Genomic DNA, 23,060 nt, shown 5'->3' on the forward strand with positions numbered 1-23,060 from the left:
TCCTGCAGCCTCGGTCTGCTCCCGGGTGGGTGAGGACACAGGTACACCTGGAGCCTGGCCCATCCTCCAGTGGGTGTGGGCTGCTAGGAGTCCTGTGGACAGTCAGGGAGAGCATCTTAGTGGTCCCCAGGTCTCAGGTGGAGCTCCAGGCTAAGTCCCAACAGGCTGGAACCCAGAGCAACCTTCCTCCTACTTGCTCCCCAAAGCCCCGCTCCCCACCCTCATGGGGGCTTTCCTCTTTACTCACTTGGATTGTGACAGTTCAACACAAGTTTTCCTCTGTCTCTCAGGGAAGACATGGCTGTCTGAATGAATGAATAGTGTAAACAAAATTACAGGAGTCCGTGTTTAACTCACTTCTGAAAACAAGCATGTTAAAGGTATTTAGCACATTGTGAGTGGTGTGTAAATAATGCCGCTAACTTCAAATGAGTCCTCGCTGTTTGGGGAGAGCAGCCTTCACTCTGGTGAGCTTCTCCCGGCTCAGTTTTGACTCCTTTTTTGGAGGAGTGGTGAGAACACAAAGCCGAGCCCTGAGTTCCTACCAGCTGCAGGCATCTTCACACAACTTTGAGATCCTATGAGTCCTAACGAAACAGACTCAAAAAACATGCCCAGCCTGACCGTCGTGGCTCCGTGGTTGAGCATCAACCTATGAACCGAGAGGTCATGGTTAGATTCCCAGTCAAGGCATATGCCCAGGATGCGGGCTCGATCCCCAGTAGAGGGCATGCAGGAGGCAGCTGATCAGTGATTCTCATCATTGATGTTTGTAAAGGTCTCTCCCTGTTCCTTTCTCTCTGAAATCAATAAAGATATATTTTTAAAAGGAAAAAAAAAAAAGCATGCCCAGAATTAGGCACCAAGTGGCACGTCAGGACTCAAACAGGTCTGGTCCTTTGCATGGCACCAAGCTGCTTCCCTTTAGAAGTGAACAGGCACCATTTTTCCCTGCACGCCTGGGGTTTCTCCTCTCCAATTAGTCTTAATGAGTTTTCCCCCCCTGTGTTCCATGATTCCCACAGAAGCCGTCACAGCTTCACATCTGTAGCCCCCAGCAGGCTGGCATGGTGCCGTGACCTTAGGAGGCCTTGCTGAGTGCTGGTTGGATTCAAATTGAATAACTTCCCATTTCCTGGGGCCCTCACATATATTATCTCATTTGATGACCACCACCACCCCTGCAAATGCAGAGGCAGCAGGCACAGGGCAAGGTAGGCGGCTGGCAACCGGGGTCAGGAGAGTCCACTGTACGAGGCAGAATTCACTTGGGCTGGGGGCAGCTCAAGCAAGTGGAAGAGGTCACTCTAGACAAGGATGTTCTGCAGATGGCCATTCGCTCAGCAAACATTTGTGGCTCCGCAGTGCAAAATGTGCTCTCAGGTGACCCATTAAATGTACAAAGACTCTGCCGATGGAGTTAAGCATGTGTGGCTCCTGCCCTCAATCACAGGAGGTCGGGCTGAGAGTGCCCGCTCCCCAGAAGGCAGCCTGGCTGGTCCCAGGTTACTGGGAGCTGGCAGGTGCCGAGGGCAGCAGTGAGCTGACAGCCAGCTCCCAGCTGACCTCCGTGGGCGGGGACTAGAGTCTGAGATTGGATTGTTCTTACATAGTGTCATCCGCGAGACACAGCAATCGATGGCTCCCGGGTCCACTGCGGGCCCAGCCTGCGCTAAGGTCCCTCTCCCTGCCTCTTCCACCTTGGTGATCTGGGCAGAGCCCCTGATTCCACTTCTGGGAGTTTGGAAATACTCTCCTCCCAGGTCCTTCACACCCACCTCAGGCCCCGCAGCTCAGGTCTGGACCCCACCCTGGTGCACAAACTCCTACCCAGTTCAGAGAACCCCGCTCAGGGCCAGGAGCTTCAGACACAGAGACCAAGACATGGTCCCTTCATGCAGGACCTCATAACAGCACTGCTTCCTGTCCCTGAGTGTAAGCCAACCCTGCATCAGTGTTGAGACCTGTCCAAGGGAGAGGACTGGGCTTTCTCCTCTAGGCCTGGCCACCTGCAGCCATCTGCTTGGCCCCCACAGAAGTCCTGCCTCCCAGACTTCTGCTTGTCTGTCCCCAGGCTCCCCCAGGAATGTCCTGACCCTTGGCTAAGTTTGGAGGGATCCCGGTTCCCAGGGCCATCCTAGTTCATGGCCGTCTTCCCTTCCTCCGTGGTTCTTTTGTGGAGGGGGACCCAGGAGGGTTTGGGATGGAGGTTTTGGGAGTAGAAGGGACCAGAGTCACCCCAAGGGCCCTGTAAACTGCTTTCCAGCTCACCACAAGGGCTCCCCTCGGCTCACCGCAGCCCTCCCGCCACTGGTCCCTGGTTCATCCTGTCCATTTGGAGGACCACTGGATTGGAAATAACAGACTGCCCGCCAGCCCTCTCCAGCCCAGCCGGGGACACATCTGGTCCCTTCATTTCACCCTCCCAGAGGGATGCAGTCAGGCAGGGAGATGGAGGGGAGCGAGGAGCAGAGCAGATGGGGGAGGGGGGAGGAAGCAATTAAAAAGTGGGTCTCGGGGTTAGAGGTGAGAGATGGGGGAGGCCGGAGTGAGCCCTGGCTGGGAGGGGGAGAAAGGGGAAAGAAAGAGCCCGAGCTTATTAACCCCAATGAAGCAGCCTGGCCCCTGGGTCTGTGCAGGTGAGTGAATTGATGATGCTTCAGATGACGACGTGCTGAGAGGAGGCAGGGAAGAGGAAAGGGAAGGAGACTGGGGGGGTGCGGCCAGGACTCCTGCAGCCACAGGAGTTGGGTGCTTCTAACCCGCAGAGGTTAGAAGCTGGGCATAGGCTGCGGATGGCAGAGGAAGCTACCCTGGCCTGGGGCAGCCATCCTCCAACTGGAAGGAGATAACCTCTACCCTCAAGGGGCATCCAGCTGACAGTGAACCATGGGTTCTTCTATCAGGGAGCTCCCACCCAAGGGGAAGGGTGGCTCCTGTCCTGTGGGTACCTTAGTCTGCAGGGGGAAGCAGACCGATCCTTAGGGTGATCCCAGTCTGATCCCAGGTCCTAGCATTCGGAAGCCCCCATCCATGGGGGAAGACGTGGCCCTTCTCCTTAGGAAGCAGGCTGAGGTACAGAGGAGCCCCACGCCAGGATGGAGCTGGGCTGGGGAAGGGCAAGGATGGAGGAGTCAGGGAGGCCAGAAAGACTGGGAGACAGCCTCTACTCTGAGTTCCTCCTGGGCAGTTGGAGATAGCTGACACGTGTCCCCGGCAAACCCAAAGCCAGGGGCAAACGGTGCTGACTCCTACCCTGTCCTCACTGGCTGCTGCCACCTGCGTCCTGTCCACACCGCCAACTAACTGCCTGTGTTGGGGGTGGGGACACACTGTCCCTGCTCCACCAACATGAGGTGAACAGGACATGGCAGCCCCTCCCCCAGGTGGACCCAGCTTCCAATCTGGGCCCACCCCATCGCACATGTGCTAACATGTAGATATATAAATCACCACAGTGGTCGGCAAACTGCGGCTCGCAACCACATGCGGCTCTTTGGCCCCTTGAGTGTGGCTCTTCCACAAAATACCGACTTCTGCGCATGGGCCACAAAGTTTCAATCGCACTGTAGGTGTGCGCCCGCCCGTGGTATTTTGTGGAAGAGCCACACTCCAGGGGCCAAAGAACCGCATGTGGCTCGCGAGCCGCAGTTTGCCGACCACTGACCTAGTAGGTGTTATTAAATGGGAGCTGTGATTTATCAAGCACCTGCTGCATCCTCCGGCTTTCACTGATTTGATCCTCACAACTACCTTGGCCGTGAGTATGGCTAGTCCCATGTTGCAGATGTGGAAGTGGAGACTCAGAGACGGGACCTTAAGTCAAGATCACACAGCTATTGAGTAGCCACAGCCCTGCTCTTCCCTAGAGGGCGTTGCCGCAGCAGTCAGAGGCAACTTGGGGGGGAAAAAAGGGGGTGATGCCTCTGGGTGAGCCCAGCTTTCTCTGCCTCCAGACCTGGTAAGCTGAGCACTGCCATCTAGTGGCCACCAGGGCCCGGTTCCCTTCCTCAGAGATGGTCAGGGAATGGACACACTGAGTGGTGCACAAGGAGTCAGCCAGAGAGACCCACGTTCTCTTCATCCCACCCACACTTGCTGCCCACCATGCTGTGCGGGTACTAGGAGAGTGGCAGGGGTTCCAGCAGAGCCAGTGGGCGGCAGTCTAGTGGCAAAGCAGCCACTTGAATTAGAGGTTGGCAAATCTGGAAAACACTGGGCGCCTGTGTGTGGGTTGAGGCCAGGTGTAGTGTTGGCCTGTCCTGCGAGACATGTGGGCCCTGTAGGCAGGTGGGCATCTTGACAGATTGATGACACAGGGGTGGGGGTGCAGGGGTAGAAGGTCATCTTAAATCTACTTCAACCTGAAGTGGGGCATGGCCTGTCTGAAGGCCCTGTGGAGGGGTAATCGGGCACCCTCTCCCCATGGCCCACAGCTTTCTGCTGCCTAGTGAAGAAGTTGGTCTAGCGATTGGCCTGAGGCTTTAGATGTTGAGGCCCTCAGGTTGGTGAAGCAGGAGAGGAAACACCATGTAGATGGGACCTGAGCCAGTCCAGGAGGATGCAAATAGCAGTGGAGGCTGGGAGCTGTTTCTGCCTGGGGCAGATGTGCATCATAGTGGAGAGAGGGGGGAGGGGGGAAGAGAGACAACACAACTGTCTAACAATAGGACTTGGTTAAATTAATGCATATGGAAGAAAACCATACAGCTCTTAAAATGATGATGTATGTGCCGAGCAGGCACAGCCATGGGTGAACCTCAGAGGGGGTGGTGAAGGATGGAGAAGACAGACAAGAGAATAAAGCTGGGGCTAGGGGGACGCTGCCCTCTCTAATGAGGAGACAGCACCACAGCCTGCACACCGAGTCTTTATTTTATAGCCAGATTCCACGAGGCAAAGCAAGGGCATGGTTGAGATGTTTACAATGTTCTCACGGGTTTCGAATCTACTCAATTACATGCACCTGATCAAGCTTTGTTTACTTGCTGCACCTCCTGCAGCCCATATCACTCAGCCACGTGGGACCACAGGTTCGAACCATAGGTCCCTCCAAGCAGGGACTTGCACGTGGCCATGAGAGGACCGTGCCTTCCAGCGGTTCTCAACCTGTGGGTCGTGACCCCTTTGGCGGTCGAACGACCCTTTCACAGGGGTCGCCTAAGACCATCCTGCATATCAGATATTTACATGACGATTCATAACAGTAGCAACATTACAGTTATGAAGTAGCAACGAAAATAATTTTATGGTTGGGTCACAACATGAGGAACTGTATTTAAAGGGCCAGAAGGTTGAGAACCACTAGTCCAAGGCTTGAACCTGTCCAAACACTGTAGCCGCTCTCCACACACAGGTAGGATTCACTGGGCGACACTGACCAGCACTTCCTGCTCTTGTTAGGCCTTTTCCCTTTAGGACTGCTCGGTGCTCATTTCAACTAGATTTCACTTGCACAAGAAGAGGAGGCTGCACACTGTGCCTTGCCCAGCAAGCTGGAAACACAGCCGCTCCCAGCTACAGAGAGGAGCCCTGTCTTTCCCCAGCTCCTCCACCCACGACAAGGTCAAAAGTCACTAGCACCCCCTTCGGGATTCCCTCGCCATGAAACTGCTCAAGCCCTGGGGTCAGATGTGGCTAAGACTTAGGGACTCTTACCTCCTCTCTCTGTGCTGGGACTCACACAGAGGATGCTGGGGAAGATGCTTTTCATGTGGGCACGTTATGGGCTGCATGCTGGGTTTCCCCCTGTGAGTCCCAGCTTCGGGGCCTCTAAGAGCTGGGGAGGGGGTGAGCAGCCAGGCCTTGTCTGCAGAGCTGGAGACCTGGCCGTGCTGGGTTGGCCACCCCCGGGCCTTCCCCTCGTGCCCACTGAATGACTCACCTTGGCACAGACACAATGGTCAGGGGTGGGCACAGGGCCTGCTTCCCGCTCCACTCCAGCCCCGTCAGATGCTTTCCGAGAAGCTCTTTGAGCAGGGGGCTTGGGCTGCACCCTGCCTAACAGCCTGGCATCCTGGGATAAAAGCAGCACAGCCCCCCGCGGGCTGCCCTCGCTGCGCGGCGCCCTCACCGGCGGCGGAGAACAAGGCTCCATTCAGCAAGTGCCCAGCAAAAGGGATCAGAGGCCCAGGCGTGGGCAGCAGGCAGAGTGGGGGTGGGAAGAAGGCTGCCCACTTCCCAGAAGTCCAAGGACACGGATGGGTGGGGGTCCTGGGTGGGGTGCTGACCTTGCAGGACCAGAGTAAAAGGGGCAGATGGATTTGAAGTCTCAAGGGGCAACAGGGCCCAGGCCCAGGCCCAGGTTCCCAGTTCGGAAGCAGTGGCTCATGGGTTCCCAAACTCACCTACCCCTACAGGCCTTTCCCCGTCTTCTCAACCTGATGTGTGGGAACTCGAAGGAGATAAATCTCCAGTGTGAGAGTGAGGTGAGGGGTGGCCAGGGAAACAGGGTATTACAGGAACAAAGATGGGAGTAGGGACAGCCAGCTCATTCATAACTGCTTTGTGGAGCTGTCAAGGCCTGGGCTCTGGGAGGGGGTGCAGGGAAGCTGGGCACGGAAGGGTGAGTTCTGTGAGACTGAGGCGGGGAAAGGGCCAGAGAGTGCAGTGCCTGCCCCCTCTTGCTCTATCAGGACCCCCAAGTTCCTTTCATCATCCCCCACTGCTAGAGAGAGGCCTCAATTGACCCTCCAGCGGTCACCAACCTTTTGGACCTCACGCACCACTAGTGGTCCGCAGACTACCGGTTGGCGATCCAGACAAAAGGCCGGTGATCAATTTCAGTCCACAGCCCCAGAACTCCAGGGAGTGGGAAGAAAGCAGGAATGCGGGATGCCTGTATTCAGAGGAATGGACTCCAGCAATCTCTTGGGAATTGGCTTGGCAAGAAACTGTAACACAGAATTCTCAGCACCTATCAGGCACTCGAAGGAGCAGTGCTGAGTGAGGGAAGGCCCTGGGTTATGGGATCTAAGAGTTAGAAGGCAGGTCAAAGGTCACCTGGTCCAGCCTTTTCTTTTTTTTAAATTAAATTTCTGCTTTTTAAAAATATATTCTATTGATTTTTTACAGAGAGGAAGGGAGAGGAATAGAGAGTTAGAAACATCGACAAGAGAGAAACATCCATCAGCTGCCTCCTGCACACCTCCCACTGGGGATGTGCCCGCAACCAAGGTACATGCCCTTGACCGGAATCGAACCTGGGACCCTTCAGTCCGAAGGCCGACGCTCTATCCACTGAGCCAAACCGGTTAGGGCAGTCCAGCCTTTTCTTAACCCACCTTCCTAGAGAGAGGGTCTCCTTGCCCAGTGATTGGGCCTCAGACCTACCATCTGGCCCCAGGCAGTGCCCACCAGTACCTCTGACTGTGGCCAGGCTGGGGCTGGCATGCCCAGGAGGCCCTGCCTCTGGGCACAATGACCTCAGTGGGGTGAGAACTCTCCCCATGGCTGGGCTGCAACCCAGCCCCACCTCCTCAGGCTATGCCAGGGGGTGTTGCCAGGGACAATCTGGCCTGTGTCAAGACAGCCCCTTCCTTCATAAAGCCCTCGCATCCTAGGAGCCCGCAGAGCCAGGCCAGGATGGAGAGGAGACGGGTCACCTCAGCTGCCCGCCGCTCCTATGTTTCCTCCTCGGAGATGGTGGTGGGGGGCCTGACTCCCAGCCACCGCTTGGTTCCAGGCACCCGCTTCTCCCTGGCTCGAATGCCACCCCCACTCCCGGCCCGGGTGGACTTCTCCTTGGCCGGGGCACTCAACACCGGCTTCAAGGAGACGCGGTCCAGTGAGCGGGCAGAGATGATGGAGCTCAATGACCGCTTCGCCAGTTACATCGAGAAGGTGCGCTTCCTGGAACAGCAGAACAAGGCACTGGCTGCGGAGCTGAACCAGCTGCGGGCCAAGGAGCCCACCAAGCTGGCTGACGTCTACCAGGCTGAGCTGCGCGAGCTGCGCCTGCGGCTCGATCACCTCACCGCCAACTGCGCCCGGCTCGAGGTGGAGAGGGACAATCTGGCGCAGGACCTGGGCACCCTGAGGCAGAAGTGAGGAGGGGGCCTGGGAGAGGGGCCTCATGAGCAGGGAGGACTGAGCCCCCAGGAGGCAGTGCCCGCAGACCTGCGGAGACTCAAGCCGGGGACTCTGCCTCCCTGCTCACTGGTTTCCACATCTCTGGGAAGGGAGGGCCGTCCTTGCTCCCCCAAATGATGGCAGGGACTGGGAGAAGGCTCAGGGCCTCAGGGATTTGGTTCCCCAAGACCCTCTACCAGGAAAAAGGGCACCTCAGCACCTGCCCCCCGGGGAAGTCTGTGCTAGAGCAGTCAGGGGCCCCAGCAGTTGTGTGTTTCATTCACTCTGGGGCCCTGTGACGGTGGGCGGGGAGCGCACCTATTCTGAGCCCGGGTGCACAGAGAGGAGAACACGGAAGGGAAGGTTGGTGTGCCCCAGGAGGACCTGGCCTGGGGGGAAAGGGAGGGGGGGGAAGAGCAGAAAAGCCTGGCTTCAGAACACAGGTGACTCGGTCTGTCACCAGCTTAGGATCCTAGGCAAGGCTTCAACTTGCACAGCTGTGAAGCAGAGATCTTAATAACACCCATTTCCAAAGGCCAGGGGGAACCCCAGGGGCTTGGTGCTTTGCCGAGCCAGCTGGGCATGCGTGTGTGCCCTCAAGTGCAGGAGGACATGTGTGTGTGCCAGGAGCGGTGAGTGTGTGATGGTGGAAGCGCCTGTGTGAGCAGGAGCAGGTGCAGCAACCCTGATAAGGCACCTCAGTAATGAGTTACAGCCAAGGCCCTCAGCTGTTCACTTTCCTTGCCAAGGTTCTCCTTCGGCCCCTCCACTAGTCCTGGGTTAGGGGGTGCTCTCTGGCAGCCACCTCCAGGGAGATTGGGGCCGGGGTCCAAGAGTCCTCAGAAGAGCATGGACCCAGGAATGTGTCCCCCTACCCCAGGCTCCAGGATGAAACCAACCTGAGGCTGGAGGCCGAGAACAACCTGGCTGCCTATCGACAGGTCAGGGGGGTGGAGGGGTGGGGCGCAGGAGGGGGGAAAGGGTTGATGGCAGTCCACCCAAACACGGGCCCCACCAGCCCTTCTGAGCAATGTGCTGCTCTCCCAGCCCCCGAAGGTGGGTGGACAGACAAGGCCAGGGAATGGGGAGGAAGAGTCTGGGGTCAGAGTGGCCCTTTGCCTCCTCCCTACTTTAGGAGGCAGATGAAGCCACCCTGGCCCGTCTGGATCTGGAGAGGAAGATTGAGTCTCTGGAGGAGGAAATCCAGTTCTTGAGGAAGATCCATGAGGAGGTAAAGCCCAACACAGAGATTGGAACCGAGAGAGAGAGAGAGAGAGAGAGAGAGAGAGAGAGAGAGAGAGAGGTTAAAAACAAAAAGAGAAATTGAGGAAGACAGAAATAGAGACAGACAAGAGAGCATCAACAGCCCCAGGTAAAATGCACACAGATACACACTCCACTTATTGAGAATTACAAAAGTTTTGGGACCTCTTTTTCTCCACTATAGCCCTGTGGGAGGGACCTTTCAGTATAATCTCCTTTTCACAGGGGACATTGAAGTCCACAGAGGTTAGAGCACTTGCTAAACTCACACAGTCTCTCTGACTCCATTCATTCTGCCATCTGTCTCCATTTAACCGAGAACCATTCATAACGGAAAGGATCCCAATTAGCTCTGACCTCAGATCATGGATTCAGCATCCATGACCCCATGGAACCTGGGAGCCCGCGGGCACACACGCACAGGAACTCAAACACTCTCTCATAATGACACGGGTACACTTTCCGTCTCCTGCCTGTCCAGGCCTGGGGAGAGGACACCATGAGGCCCCAAACCCCCCTGCCTCCTCTCGCCTGGGCCATGCACTTCCTCCGACTAGGGCTGTCCCATTTCCCTTAGCCATCATCGATGTCCGACAGGCAGGCAGAAGAGGGCAATCAGAAAACCCCAACTGCAGCCTGGGCTCTGAGCCCTGCTATCCCTTCTCTCACCTGGTCAGGAGGTGCGGGAGCTCCAGGGGCAGCTGGCCCGGCAGCAGGTCCATGTGGAGCTGGATGTGGCCAAGCCAGACCTCACAGCGGCCCTGAGAGAGATCCGCACCCAGTATGAGGCAGTGGCATCCAGCAACATGCACGAGGCAGAGGAGTGGTACCGGTCCAAGGTAACCCTGATTGTGGGCCAGCCTGCCTCCTCCAGGCAGCCCTCCTGGCTCCATACAAGACACTCAGGGAAGCTGGGAGAGGATCCTCTCTGGGTGACTGACATTCACCAGACAAGTGAGGTGACTTGCCCAGAGACACACAGGCAATATTACTTCTAATAAGAACTTATTACTATTATTATTTGACAACACTGATGTGTGTCAGGCCTTGTGCTTTGCATAGATTATCTTACTATGAAGTAGGTACTGTTCTTTGATAGATGAGAAAACTGAAGTCCATAAAGGTTAACTAATTTGCCCAAAGTCACACAGCTTCAAAGCGGTAGAGCTGGGTTTCCACCCTAGCCAGCTCACTTGGGAGCCTGCATTCTTGATGCCTCTGCCCTCTGTGTCTTGGATTATTGAGCATTTGCTGCATGCCAGGCACTGCCCAGGCTACAGAGACATGTCTGGCCAGGAAGATGTGATGTGCACCCAAGTACGGTGTCTTATGGACAACACTGCAGGGCAGAGTCTATACACAATGTGGGGACCAGGGAAGGCATCATAGAAGGGAGGGCAGTTGGCCTAAGCAGGACCGGCAGGCCATGAAGAGAAGAGGGAAGGGGCATTCCGAGTGCAGGACAGAGCATGTGTAGAGGCCTGGAGGCAGAGGGCACAGAGAGGTGGGGCCCGGAGATGCTGGCCCAGGGCACAGAGCTGAGGAGTGTGAGTGGCAGAAGCCAATGATGGTTCTGAGCAGACTGCGGCCTGATGGAGCCCCGAGGGCTTCGCTGCCAGCTGGGGGAGGGAGGGCTATTAGAACCCATTACTGTCCAGGTGGGGGAAACAGGGTTCAGGCCTGTAGATGGAGGTGCCAGTGCAGGAGATTCTGGGTTCTGTGGCAATCCTGCTCGTTCATTCATTCCCCGACCAGGCATCATGCTAGGTGCTGAAGACGCAGCAGTGGCTTCTGTGTCTGCTACCCATGGGTCACAGCCTCTGGGAATAATCCCACCCAGGGCCAGTGTCCTGGGGCGACCGAGACCACAGCCCTGGGGTCCTGCCCAGCTCCCTGATTTCCCAGAGACCGTGCCTTCCCAGGGCCCACACAGCTCCCCATCTGCGGCTGCCACCCGCCCTTCAGCTTAAGGCCTTCTTCCCCATCTAGTTTGCGGACCTGACGGACGCCGCTGCCCGCAACGCGGAGCTGCTCCGCCGGGCCAAGCATGAGGCCAACGACTACCGGCACCAGCTGCAGGTGTTGACCTGCGACCTGGAGTCCTTGCGCGGGACGGTGAGCGGGAGCAGAGCCGGAGGCGGGTGGACGGGGGCAGAGAACTGAGGCTGGCGAGAGGGAGGAGGGGACCTGCCACCCCCAGGGATGCTAGAGGAGAGGGGCCAAGGGTGGGACCAGGACTGGGGGCGGGGCCAGAGCGGGGGCGAGGCGGGGCCTCAAAGGCCTCCCCAGCTGGTCCCATCCAAGGGGCGAGAGGGTGCCTGGAGGGACCGGCTGGCTTCCACCCTTCAGAACCAGTCCCTGGAGAGGCAGATGCGGGAGCAGGAGGAGCGTCACGCGCGGGAGGTAGCGAGTTACCAGGAGACCCTGGCCCGGCTGGAGGAGGAGGGGCAGACCCTCAAGGACGAGATGGCCCGGCACCTGCAGGAGTACCAGGACCTGCTCAACATCAAGCTGGCCCTGGACATGGAGATCGCCACCTACAGGAAGCTGCTGGAGGGCGAGGAGAACCGGTGAGCCTGTCCAGCCCCCTCCTAACCCAGTGCCCAGCACAGTGCTCCATTAATACACAGTAGGCATTCAACAAATGTTTGATGAATGACTGAATGGGTTCAACTCAACCGATGTTGACTAGGTCCCAGGGCAAGGACTAAACTAAAAGGCTCATCCCCCACCCTCCCAACAATAATTGGACTTCTTTTCCCCTGACCTATCTCTTGTGCCTCCTCAGAACTTTCTTTGCCCTCCCCTCTGCCATCCTCCAAGCCCCCATCTTCCATAACATCCGAGCCCCTTGCAGACTCTTGGAGCTCCATGGAGCATGTTGGCTGCTGAGGAAAATTAGGAAATGCGCTCCTGGAGGCTGTCATGATGACCCCGAGTCAGGACCTGGCCTGGGATGGCCTGGTCACTGCTCTCCCTCTGCTGTCTTTCAGCATCACCATTCCTGTGCAGACCTTCTCCAACCTGCAGATCCGAGGTCAGTAGAGCAGGCCGAGTGGCCGGGGTATTGGGTTAATGCCCCTCCCCCAGGCCTGTGGGCTGCTGCTCTGGCCTGGGGCTGAGAACCTGGGTAAAAGGTTCCAAGGCGCTCCTTGGGGGCCTTCATGATTCACCGTGGAGTTTCTGGCCAGATCACACCATCCCAGGGCATCTTAGGTGGGGCTTGCAGCCACTCCTGTCCTGCTCTGCCCTGTGTCCCCCTTTCATCCCTGCACCCCATTCCCTACAGAATTGGGCGAGGGTCTCAACCTCTGTCCTGTCTGCAGATCCCTGAACACTTGCAGATCCTCTGCCCACCTGAGTGTTTTATGTTTTTGTTTTTTCAACTGCTTGTCACTACAGGGGGCAAAAGCACCAAAGAAGGGGAAGGTCACAAGGTCACAAGACATCTCAAAAGCCTCACAGTACAAGTTATCCCAATTCAGGCTCACCAGATTGTAAACGGAGCCCCGCCGGCTCTCGGTTAGCTGCCCGCCTCTCAGACACGGTGCTTTCCCCCACTCGGCAGGGAGGGAGCCTCACCAAGTCCATGTTCCCCATCCTCCTGGGCTCCCTCCTCCCAGGTTTCCCTAAAGGGCCAGCCTGTGCCATCTTCCCAGCAACCTCAGTGCCCAGCTCAGGACCTGGCACAGGGTAAATGTAGGTTAGGACCTGGCACAGTGTAAATGTAGGTGAAACTAGCAGACCGGCTGGTGTTCGGGGTGATACGTCCTCAGGTGCTCAGGGGAGATGCTCTGGGGCCTCTGAGCAAATGCCAGCCTCCTCCTCACTCCTTCCCCATCTGAGAGGGCCCCTAGGGCCTCTGTGCCCAGTGGCAAGCTCTCTGCTTGAGTCGTCGGTCCCCGAGGCTCCGTTGCTCAGCTCGATGCTGATTCAGCCCCGAGGATTATTTCCCCCTGGACTGCTGCTCTTGTAGTGAATAAGGTTTTACACTCCCTGCTCTTAATTTTAAATATCAGTGAGTGTTATATTTTTCTCTCCGAGGGGAAAAGCTAAATTACTTCTTACTTGTGTGTGGGCCTCCGCTACGGGGGGAAAGGTCTTCTTCTTCTGGGCTAGACATTTAGGAAGTAGATATGTGTGTCCTAGGACTTAGTTCAGCATCAGAAAAGATAATGGGGGGGGGGGGTGCCAGCTAGAGGTAATACTGCCAAGTCCCAGACAGTAAAGGGCCATTAGGGCCCAGAGAAGTGGCAGAGAGAAGTAGGAGAGGGGAGGAGGGACAGGAAAGGGACCCACACGTACTGAGCCAATCACTTCACATACATGATTTCAGTTGACTGACTCCTCACTCCCACCTAGAGAAGTAGGCACCATGTCCCCATTTTACAGATGAGGAAACTGGGACTGGGAGAGGTAAAGTAACTTGCCCACAGTTGTGTGGCTGGTTAGTGGCTGAGCTGGGACTCCAGCTCTGGCCCGCCTGGTTTCAAAGCCCACGTGCTCCTTCCTCGACACTGGGTTGTGTTGTCAGAAAGCTGGGTCCCGGGCAAGGGCTCACAGAGGGACTAAACGCAGCCAGGCCAGGAGAGCCAGAGGGCAGTGGACAGAGCAGCCAGGACTTGCCCAACACAGCGGGGACTGGGGGGTCGCCAGCCCCTGTGGAAGAGCCGAGGCCCTCCCTGCCCGGTTGGATAGGCCTCTGTACTCATGCTCTGGGTGCGACAGGGAGCCGGGGTGGCAGAGGATGTCTAGCGCCCCGAGAGCCCACAGGAGGCCTCCTCTCCTCACATCCACAGAAACCAGCCTGGACACCAAGTCCGTGTCAGAAGGCCATCTCAAGAGAAACATCGTGGTGAAGACTGTGGAGATGCGGGATGGAGAGGTGAGGACAGCAGCCCTGGGATTCTGGCTCCGTCAGCTCTGGCTGCCCCAGGAATTCTTGAGGCCAGGCTCTGGAATGAAGCCCGAACTGGCACATGGAAGGGTCTTGATAACTCACAGGGCTCTCCAGGGAGGCTCTGGAAGAGGGGAAGGAGCCTGGATGTGATTAGATTCCCCACCCCCTCCGCCGGCAGTTCTAAGGGGAGCCTGGGTGCCTAGGCCACGGCATGGGTCCTGACGTGGGCTTTCTCCAGGTACCCCAGCGCCAGGCCTGGGGGAGAGGGAAAGAAAATTAAAGACGTTAGCAGTTTTCACTACCAACTTTCCATTTCCAGCTTGGTTAAAGGAACCTTCCAGAGGAATGGGAAAGGGGGATTTGGCATAACCCACTCCCCATCCCACCAGCAATGGTTCTAGCTCAGTGGTTCTCAACCTTGGCTGCACATTAGAATCACCTGGGAATCTTTTTAAAATCCTGATTTCTGGGCCTCATCATCCGGAATTCTGTTTCTTTGTTATGGGGTGGGGCCACAACATTAGTAAAAAGAAACAGAATTTCCAGAGGATGAGGCCCAGAAATCAGGATTTTAAAAAGATTCCCAGGTGATTCTAATGTGCAGCCAAGGTTGAGAACCACTGTTCTAGCTAATTTCACACCATCAGCTCACCATGTGCCTGGCCTGGTGCTAAATGATTTACAGGTGTGACCTCATCCCCCCTCCGACTGCTGCGAGAGGGAGTTCTGGTTACCATCATAGAAAGCAAAGACCCAGCGAGTCTGGGGACTCGCCCACGGTCACATAGCCTGGCAGTGGTGGGCCCAGGGTCGGAGTGAGCTCCTGACTGTGGCACTGTGCACCTTCTCTGTCCCCTGCAGGTCATTAAGGAGTCCAAGCAGGAGCACAAGGACGTGATGTGAGGCGGGAACCACCTGGAGGCCCCTGTTCCCTATCGGGAGGGGCCTGCAGCAGTAAACAGGATAGTTGCCCATCCTCTGATACTCATTTCCCCAGACCTGAGTTCCCACCACCCCATTGCAGCTGCTCCCCACGACGTCTCTATGCCAGCTTTTGCCCTAGGCTCTGTCAGCAGTAGGCCCACCAGACAGCACCCACCCCACTCCCAGCAACTCCATCTAAAAGGGCACTCACCCCAAAGGGGCAGCCTGGAGGGGCATGGCCAGAAGCTTGGGTTAGAATTGGGAGGGAAGAGAGAAGTTGGGGAGGGCCTAGAGACCTAATAAATCACTCTCCATAGCCTAATCCCTGTTGTCATGGCAACCGTTGTCAGAGCTGGCGGTCTCTGGGCTATCTGGGAAGTGGGCCTTGGAGTTTCCTCGGGCTGCTGGAGGAAAACCGAGACTCTGAGACAGGAAGGGGAAGTTCCCACAGGCAAGGTAGCCCTGGCCAGCGGCTCATGGCCAGTCTGATAGTAGGCGGGGGTATCCTACCACCTGGCGTCCCCAGCAGACAGAACGCCTGGCCTGCCCAGAGGGAATGATGATTCAATGTTGATTCAAGTGTCTCAGCCTCACTGAGCTGCCATGTGGGCAGTGAGAGCTTGATTCTCAGCACTGGGGGATCTTAGTATTCGTAGAGAGGGCAGTGGTGCTGGGAAGGAGTAACGGGGGCTGCTCGGCCCCTAGATGTCAGTTCATGGAGGTCAAGCCCAGGAGGACTTCCCCCAAATAGGGGAGGGAGGCAGGTAGAGGTGGAGGAGGGAGGAGGAGGATGCTAGGCATCAGAGTTGGGGTTGTGGATGACCAGCTATACTTGGCCTCTGGGTCGTGGGAATCAAGGAAGTGATGCATCCTCTTGAAGATACTGAAATAAGAGAAAAAGGGGCTGCCGTCCACAGGGGCAGGACACACTTTGTTCAGGTCTAAAGGCCCCTTCCTTGCTGCATAATCCCTGTCCACCCAAAGCCTCTGAGCCCCTGCAGCTGCTGCCTCCCAACCCAGCAAATACTGCTGGGTGAAGCCAACGCCATCCATCTGCCTGTCTGCGCCCCATAGTGACCTGATGCTTTTCCCTAAACTAAGGGCCCTGTGGTCCCCTCTTATCAAATGCAAGCTGTACCAGTATCCTAGGTAGCACTCTGTTTTATAATTCAGGAAATGGAGGCACGAGCAGAGTGAAGACCCTGGATTGGGTCGCTACGGCCTGGAGAGGGAGCACACACTTCCACCCGGAGCATCTACTCTGCTTTCCGCAGGAGGATTGTGGGGAGCGTGGGATTATCTGTGCCCAGAAATGGGACTGAGGAGACCCACTCCAGGGGCCCCCTCTTCCCTCTAAGGCAGCGGTTCTCAACCTGTGGGTCGCGACCCCTTTGGCGGTCAAACGACCCTTTCACAGGAGTCGCCTAAGACCATCCTGCATATCAGATATTTACATGACGGTTCATAACAGTAGCAACATTACAGTTATGAAGTAGCAACGAAAATAATTTTCTGGTTGGGTCACAACATGAGGAACTGTATTTAAAGGGCCAGAAGGTTGAGGACCACTGCTAAGACTAATGGGAGGGAGAGATGGGAATCTCTTTCCAAGACTTGGTGCCCTTTCTCTGACTCCCTCCTGCCACCCACCGATGCCTTTAGTCACTGAGGTAAATAAAGCCAACTGCTGTGGCCGCCCTCCGAGTGGACTCTCATCTGTTCAGGAGAAGCTGGGGCCGGGGGAAGGGAGCAGCAAGTGACCTTGCACAAGACCCAGCATGCTTCTTGTCACTGATCATCTCCAGAGCTCAACACCCCCCGTAGCAGCAGCCACATGACAAATCCCACCTCCAACCCTGCTCTGCCCTAGCAGTCCTGGTGCCCCCCATAGCCCCCCCTCTTTGCTCCCAGCTCCTCTTCTCACCCCCAGTCTCCAGCATAGGTGCAGTCTCTCAGGAAAGCCCTGAATTGGACCTCCATTTTCCTCACCCGTTTCCCCTGACCTAGTCTTTACCTTTATTCCCAAACCTGCCATTTCTACCAGCCGGTCCCAGGACAAGGCTGGGAGGAAGGCAGAGAGGACATATACGTGGCTCCCCCACTCTTTTCTTCCTTCCTCTCCATGATACCCCCAATTTAACCAGCACCCACTTGGCAGTCCTCAAAGGCAAGAAAAGAAAGCACCTCAAACACTGCTCGATACTGAACAGGCCATTTAATAAATATGAGGTTCCCTTCCTCCTCCTCTGACCTGATGAAGTCGGAAGACACGTGCACCTTGGCTACTTGCATCATAGCCTCCGTCCCATGTCCCACCTGCCTCAGGCTTCTCCACCTCCCAGATCAGGCCCCAGATGTGCCCATGAAAACAGGGAGCAGGATGTCACTCACAAACTTGTTCGCACTCCCTTGCCACACGTCCCAGCCCAGGATGCCCACCCAGAAGCACCTGGAATCATTTAACAAACACGTTGGAGCACAGCTGGTCTTTGGAGAGGGTGGAGAGAGCACCTAGCGAGAGAAGCTGGGATAACAGCGAAACACGTAACAGCAGCAGCGACAAAGGTGGATGGTGACGAAGACTGCGGTGAGGAGCAGGTACCCTATCAGGGTGAGTTCCAAGGCGGAGCGGACCTCGGGGTCCGAGAGTGAGACCTTGTAGCGCCCCTGAGACGTCACGCCCAGTCGGAACCCAGCGACCCGCTCGCCCTGCCGCCAGCAATAGTAGATGCCCCTGTCGTCCAGCTGAGTGAAGCGGATGTGGAGATGGTTGCCATGGTCGATGAAGACCCTCATGGACCTATTGGTGCCCTTCAAGTACTGCGTGCGGTACAAGTGCTGGCGGTCCTTGTCCCAGGCCACAGCGTGCTCTGGCCGGGCCCCGGGACAGGAGATGATGAGCCCATGGCTCAGCCTCTGCTGGTGGTACTGGATGGGCACCTGGGGCAGCCAGGGCCGTCTGCCCACTTTGGACACATAGTTTAAAATGGCCATCAGCCTCCCCCGGATCTTCGTTGTATTCTTGCAGGGCACCAGGCAGCTCTGGACCAGCAGCTCGGGCGTGTGGTCCCTGACCTTGGCCTGAAGCTTCCTGGGCACGGCCCGTGAACCACAGGACACCACGTCCGGCATTGTCTTGCGGTAGCGTGGGGAGAGGTCTGGACTCTGCAGGTAGCAGAGGCCAATGCGCCACTGCTCCCCGCGGACCCCGCAGCGGTCACAGGGCGTCCACTCCCAGAAGGTGGTGAAGACGTGGAGGCTCCCACGGTAGTCGTCTGCAAAGGGCTCCTGGCCCAGGTCCTTGAAGGTGGCCACCATTTCCTCGCTGCTCTGGATGTCCACGTCATAGGCATAGAAGTAGTCCCCCTTGCGGGTGCCACAGAAATACAAGCCCGAGTCCTCAGGCTGGGCCCGGAAGACCAACAGGCTGAACATGCGGATGCTGAAGCGGACCAGCAGGTCACTGCCCACCCGTACCTGGGACGCCGCCGTCAGCATCTGCCCGTCGAAGTCCGTCAGCACTTTGGTGTGGCTGCTACCAAGGTGCTCCTGATAGTACCAGACCACAGCAGACACCTCCTCGGGCTTACAGTGGCAGGGCAGCTCGAAGCTCATGTCGGCCAGGTAGGCTGCATTATCAAACATCAGGAAAGCAGGGCAGGGGGTCCTCTGAAAAATGTTCTCCTTCTCCACGATTTCAAAGGCCCGGAGACTCCCCCATGCCCACAGGAGCACAATGATGTGGGGCAGGTTCATGCCTGAAGGAGGGGAGGGTCGGAGCGGGGAAACCAAGGCACCAAAGGCCTATGAGGCTGCTAGAATTCACTGCTGGAGGAAAGGCTGAAGCAGCCAAGAAAAGAAGCAACCATCTGCAGGGGAAGCAGCCAAAGGCAAGGCAATTTATTCCCAGCCGGTGTACAGGAGGTCCTTCTCATGTGACCAGATGCCCTTCCAATGTGATCTCGAGGAAGAACCATTCTAGAACCTGGCCCTCTCTCCCCTTTCTAGAACACTGGCACTCACCCAAGAACGGGTCAGGAGAAACTGGAATGAGAAGCAAGGCTGGGAGCCAGACAGGGAAATCTCGGCCTCCCTGCTCCAGGCCTTGCCCTGGTGACTGGTGGAAAGGTCTTCCCTCTGGTTAATCCAGGAGTTGAAGGAAACCCACCGCCTTCACATCTGGCCATCTGAAGAAGCCTGGGAGGTTGGCCAGACCTAAACTGATGGCTTGGGGCTTTCCCAGAACCAACCCTGCACAGGACCTCAGCCCCTGGGGAAAAATACATCTCAAATGAGGTAGCATTTGACCATTTGCTGATCAAATGTCCATTCATTGGTTTTACGTTATGAATATTCTTGTTAATAGCTATGGAGATCAGTATTGGTTTATTAAGGAAGATTAATGATTTCCCTTCTTCCCTTTTTTGGGTAGAGGCCTTACCAGTGTAGCCAGCATTTGGGGGGCTGTGGGCCACAGCCGTGACAGACTCTGAGGGTGGGAAGCAAAGCTCTTTTAACTTTCTGGGCCCTTGACCATCCTGTGGATCTACACAGTTCAGAATATCAGGCCACAGAGGGGCTGGAGAAGAGGGGAAGATTAGATTCTAGCTTTTGCTCTGCAGATTTCAAGTTGAGAAGGGAAGTCGGTATGGGCTTCTTATTACAATTCTGCGGAGCCCCCAAGGTAACCAAAACATGCTGCCAGTGACCACTGGGGGCCTCGGAAGATAACTGGCCCCATCAATCCACTTGGTACAACCCTAGCAGTTCTTGTAGGAGACTTTCCTCCTCCTGGACCCCACCAGGCTGCTCCTCCAGACCCTGCTCCTCCTGGCTGAGCCCCTCCTTCATGGGTCTAGGGGTGCCCATGGCCTGCAGCTTCTGAAACAAGCTTCTGCAGCTCTCTCTCTCTGCGTGGCTCATCAGGCTCAGGTTCAGGGCGAAGCGACCGGTACTGGCCAGGCCGCGCAAGATCCCCAGCACCACCAGCCGGTCAGCCGGCCTCACATGCTCAGCCAGTGCCATCAGCAGCTCCCCCAGAAGTCCGAACCCCACGTCCGTCTGGAAGAGGTGGCCCAGCTTGGGACCTCCGAGCTGCAGCAGAGCCTGGTAGCGCTCTGGCCCGCTCCGCAAGTATCGCCGCCAATCACGGTAGAACTCCGCTGAGGTCTCGGGCTGCAGGAGTGTTTTCTCCTGGATGGCAAAAGAAGAAAAGGGAACCCAGAGCTTTTCCAGCTGCTCTATGACAGTGAGAGTGAGGGAAACCTATGGGTTCACGGCTGAACTCTGCTACTGCTCTCTCAGCACTGGAAAGCCTGTGGTCCATGGCGGCCGCCTTTTCAGACGAGAGAGGGTCTCAAAGAACCCAGGCCTGGTTTGAGATTCTCAGTTGTACCAGGATATTCCTACTGAGGAATGTGAGAGTAAGGGTTTTTACTCTGAGCAGAGCAGAGGGGACGACTGAAAATCTCAGGAAGAGAGAAAGAACTCAAGGGGAGTGTTAAGGATCTGTCAGGCTAGGTCTCCCTCCCAACACTGCCATAGGATTGTTATACTATACACCGTATAACCCAGAGCAACCCCAACCTGACCTGTGAATGCAAGTTAAAGGACAGAGACCTGCCTAGCTCAACTTTCTGATTTGTTCTGCCCAATTTAACTCCCCTCACTATCCGATGGTTGTTCTTTCTGGGATCAGAGGCAGAAACCTGCCTCTGTTGGCTTAACAGGAGAAACAAGGAAAAGGTATGTGTTGTAAGAAGACAGGACTGGAGCTTTACGGCAGAGAAGCCTGCTGGGCCTCACCTACCGGGGAGATTTCAGTGGTTTCGTCCGGAGAGGTCCTTCTTGGAGTAGTGTGACAGTTCCAGGGCACAGTCCTCGTTCCTCCTATCTTGTCCTTCCGCTCCAGTGGCTTGAGATGCGATGCAAGGACAATACCCCTGCAGGCAAAGGACAGAGATTAAGGGATAGACCTGATGATGTCTGTGGGTGTGAGGGGGCTGGACTTTGCATGATAGAGGCTGAACCTGTTGGCAGGTCAATCTGACAACAACAACAACAACAGCAGCAACAATAGCTGACCGCTTTTAGGTACTTCCCATGTCCCAGACATTCTGCTCAAAAATCTTACAGGTAATAACTCGTTTGATCATAGTAATGGTTATTCTCTCTTACGGATGAGGAATAGAGGCTCACAGAGGTTAAATAACTTGCACAAGAGGACACGGGTAGCAGAGGACAGGACCAGGACTAAGCCCAGAATTGTCTGACTCCAAAGCACGTGCTCTTATCCACTACAGTCCACCATACCAGGGGGACCTGAGAAAAATGACACTGAGCCAACCTGAACTCCTCATAGGAAGCCACCCTCTGCTCCATGGCCCGAAACTTGGCAGCATTCTCCCTCTGGTACTTCTCATCAGCAGTAACGGCAGCCTGCAACTCCTTCTCCAAAGCCTTGAAGTCAATGATGTCATTCCTTTCCATGGCCTGTGCCTGGGAAGGAACAGAGAATGGACATCATTGGAAGGTCAATAACAGGGGAAGGAATGTGGATTCTTTGCTAGCCCACAAAATGACCCAAAAGCACTCCGGATATCTTGTCACTTATATTGGGGGGTTTACAAAATCTAATTCTCTATAGAGTTACACAGTGAGGACGTGCTTAAGATTTGTTGTCACTGAAAAGAGAATGACTTTCAGTGTGGAGCCGTATCTTAATTTCGTTTTCTGCCTCTAAGAATTGGCACTTTCAGTGAGGAAGAGTATGGATCTCAGAATTCAGTCCCTTCACTCTTCCACATAGCGAGTTGCTGTGATTGAGGAGAACCTCACACAAAAGCAGAACTGTGGTTAGCTACTCTTGAGCCCAGGGATAAAAGTTCATCCATCATTTAATGTCTTTAATGAGAAAGAATACTTTTCACCCAAACCAAATGCAATGACTGAGCAGGAAATCAAGTAGAAGGGGCTTAAATGATCCCTGTCCCAAATTCCTCGGTCCAGCCCAGGGCTGGAGGACTAGGTACTGGGGAGACCTCTTTAGTTCTGCCACTGTACTTCTGTAGCCTCCGCGTAGGAGGCCGATTGGCCTGTTCTAAGGGAGCTCACCTATATGGGTTCCAGTTTTTTGTTGTTTTTTTTTTTGTGTGTGTTTTTTAAAAAATATATTTTATTGATTTTTTTTTTTTTTACAGAGAGGAAGGGAGAGGGATAGAGAGTTAGAAACATCGATGAGAGAGAAACATCAATCAGCTGCCTCCTGCACACCCCCCACCGAAGATATGCCCACAACCAAGGTACATGCCCTTGACCAGAATCGAACCTGGGACCCTTCAGTCCACAGGCCGACACTCTATCCACTGAGCCAAACGGTCAGGGCTGGGTTCTAGTTTTGGCTCTTGCTTTACCTTGTTGTGAGACCTCTTTGAGCCTCAGATTCCTGGTGCATTGAGCAAGATGTTATGATTGAGTCATCATCAACAGCCCTAGGGCAGGGTAGCGGAATGTCTGCAACCAAGCCTAGAGCCCTCCCTCTCCACCCCAACCAAGAAGGGGGCTGGGCTGGCCAGGAATTGAACTCAGATGTTCTGGCTCCTGTCCAGTTCTGAGCCCTACCCGGTCGTTGAATAAACAGAACTAACCCTCCTGCTCTCCTGACTGTCACCCCAGCAGCCCTGGCCTTGGTTCCCTTGCTTTCTCTGGGGACGCTCAGATACTCGGAACAGAACAGCTCAGTGCAGACCCGGCACAGCCGCTGTGGTTGCCTAGCAACTGCTCCCACAGCCTGCCCACGTGATCGGCTCGAAGGTCCCCTTTCAGTGTGGTCCCGAGGCGCCTGATCAGATTCAGGCCCCTTCAGGCCCCACTCTGTTTGGAGTAGCCCACGCCTCAGTTTGGG

At 55.8% G+C, this 23,060-nt stretch overlaps 3 protein-coding genes across 6 annotated transcripts; 1 reads left to right on the forward strand and 2 right to left on the reverse strand.

Annotated features, from left to right (window-relative positions):
- Positions 1–7,574: 7,574 nt before the first annotated feature.
- GFAP (glial fibrillary acidic protein) lies at positions 7,575–15,336 on the forward strand. 2 transcript variants are annotated; one of them, XM_006106090.3, is made up of 9 exons: positions 7,575–8,045; positions 8,951–9,011; positions 9,206–9,301; positions 10,011–10,172; positions 11,323–11,448; positions 11,683–11,903; positions 12,327–12,370; positions 14,133–14,218; positions 15,095–15,336. In XM_006106090.3, the coding sequence occupies exons 1-9, from the start codon at positions 7,585–7,587 to the stop codon at positions 15,134–15,136; spliced, it is 1,299 nt and encodes a 432-aa protein (XP_006106152.1). In that variant the 5' UTR covers positions 7,575–7,584; the 3' UTR covers positions 15,137–15,336. The 2 variants fall into 2 exon arrangements, with proteins under 2 accessions (XP_006106152.1, XP_014303595.1); XM_014448109.2 differs by lacking the exons at positions 14,133–14,218; positions 15,095–15,336 and adding an exon at positions 12,736–13,035 and having other exon boundaries at positions 7,581–8,045.
- Positions 15,337–17,461: 2,125 nt separating this feature from the next.
- LOC102430282 (Ig-like V-type domain-containing protein FAM187A) lies at positions 17,462–18,937 on the reverse strand. Its single transcript, XM_006106091.3, has one exon. The coding sequence runs from the start codon at positions 18,911–18,913 to the stop codon at positions 17,669–17,671; it is 1,245 nt and encodes a 414-aa protein (XP_006106153.1). The 5' UTR covers positions 18,914–18,937; the 3' UTR covers positions 17,462–17,668.
- A 74-nt stretch (positions 18,938–19,011) lies between these two features.
- CCDC103 (coiled-coil domain containing 103) lies at positions 19,012–23,006 on the reverse strand. Of its 3 annotated transcripts, none has more exons than XM_006106092.3 (4): positions 22,570–23,006; positions 21,504–21,655; positions 20,967–21,099; positions 19,012–20,350 (listed from the first exon to the last, which is right to left on the reverse strand). In XM_006106092.3, the coding sequence occupies exons 2-4, from the start codon at positions 21,644–21,646 to the stop codon at positions 19,898–19,900; spliced, it is 729 nt and encodes a 242-aa protein (XP_006106154.1). In that variant the 5' UTR covers positions 21,647–21,655; positions 22,570–23,006; the 3' UTR covers positions 19,012–19,897. The 3 variants fall into 3 exon arrangements, with proteins under 3 accessions (XP_006106154.1, XP_014303596.1, XP_023602700.1); XM_014448110.2 differs by having other exon boundaries at positions 19,013–20,350; positions 22,804–23,006; XM_023746932.1 differs by having other exon boundaries at positions 20,178–20,350; positions 20,963–21,099.
- Between the last annotated feature and the right edge of the window lie 54 nt (positions 23,007–23,060).

Source organism: Myotis lucifugus, unplaced genomic scaffold, assembly GCF_000147115.1.
Source record: "Myotis lucifugus unplaced genomic scaffold, Myoluc2.0 scaffold_766, whole genome shotgun sequence".
Taxonomy (NCBI): domain Eukaryota; kingdom Metazoa; phylum Chordata; class Mammalia; order Chiroptera; family Vespertilionidae; genus Myotis; species Myotis lucifugus.

Coding starts and splice junctions, on each gene's coding strand:
- GFAP (XM_006106090.3), top strand. CDS start 7,585: ATGGAGAGGAGACGGGTCACCTCAGCTGCCCGCCGCTCCTATGTTTCC. Junction 9,012..9,205: donor ACCTGGCTGCCTATCGACAG/GTCAGGGGGGTG, acceptor TCCCTACTTTAG/GAGGCAGATGAAGCCACCCT. Junction 11,904..12,326: donor CTGGAGGGCGAGGAGAACCG/GTGAGCCTGTCC, acceptor GCTGTCTTTCAG/CATCACCATTCCTGTGCAGA.
- LOC102430282 (XM_006106091.3), bottom strand. CDS start 18,913: ATGAACCTGCCCCACATCATTGTGCTCCTGTGGGCATGGGGGAGTCTC.
- CCDC103 (XM_006106092.3), bottom strand. CDS start 21,646: ATGGAAAGGAATGACATCATTGACTTCAAGGCTTTGGAGAAGGAGTTG. Junction 21,100..21,503: donor GCTTCCTATGAGGAGTTCAG/GTTGGCTCAGTG, acceptor CTTTGCCTGCAG/GGGTATTGTCCTTGCATCGC. Junction 20,351..20,966: donor AAACCACTGAAATCTCCCCG/GTAGGTGAGGCC, acceptor TTTGCCATCCAG/GAGAAAACACTCCTGCAGCC.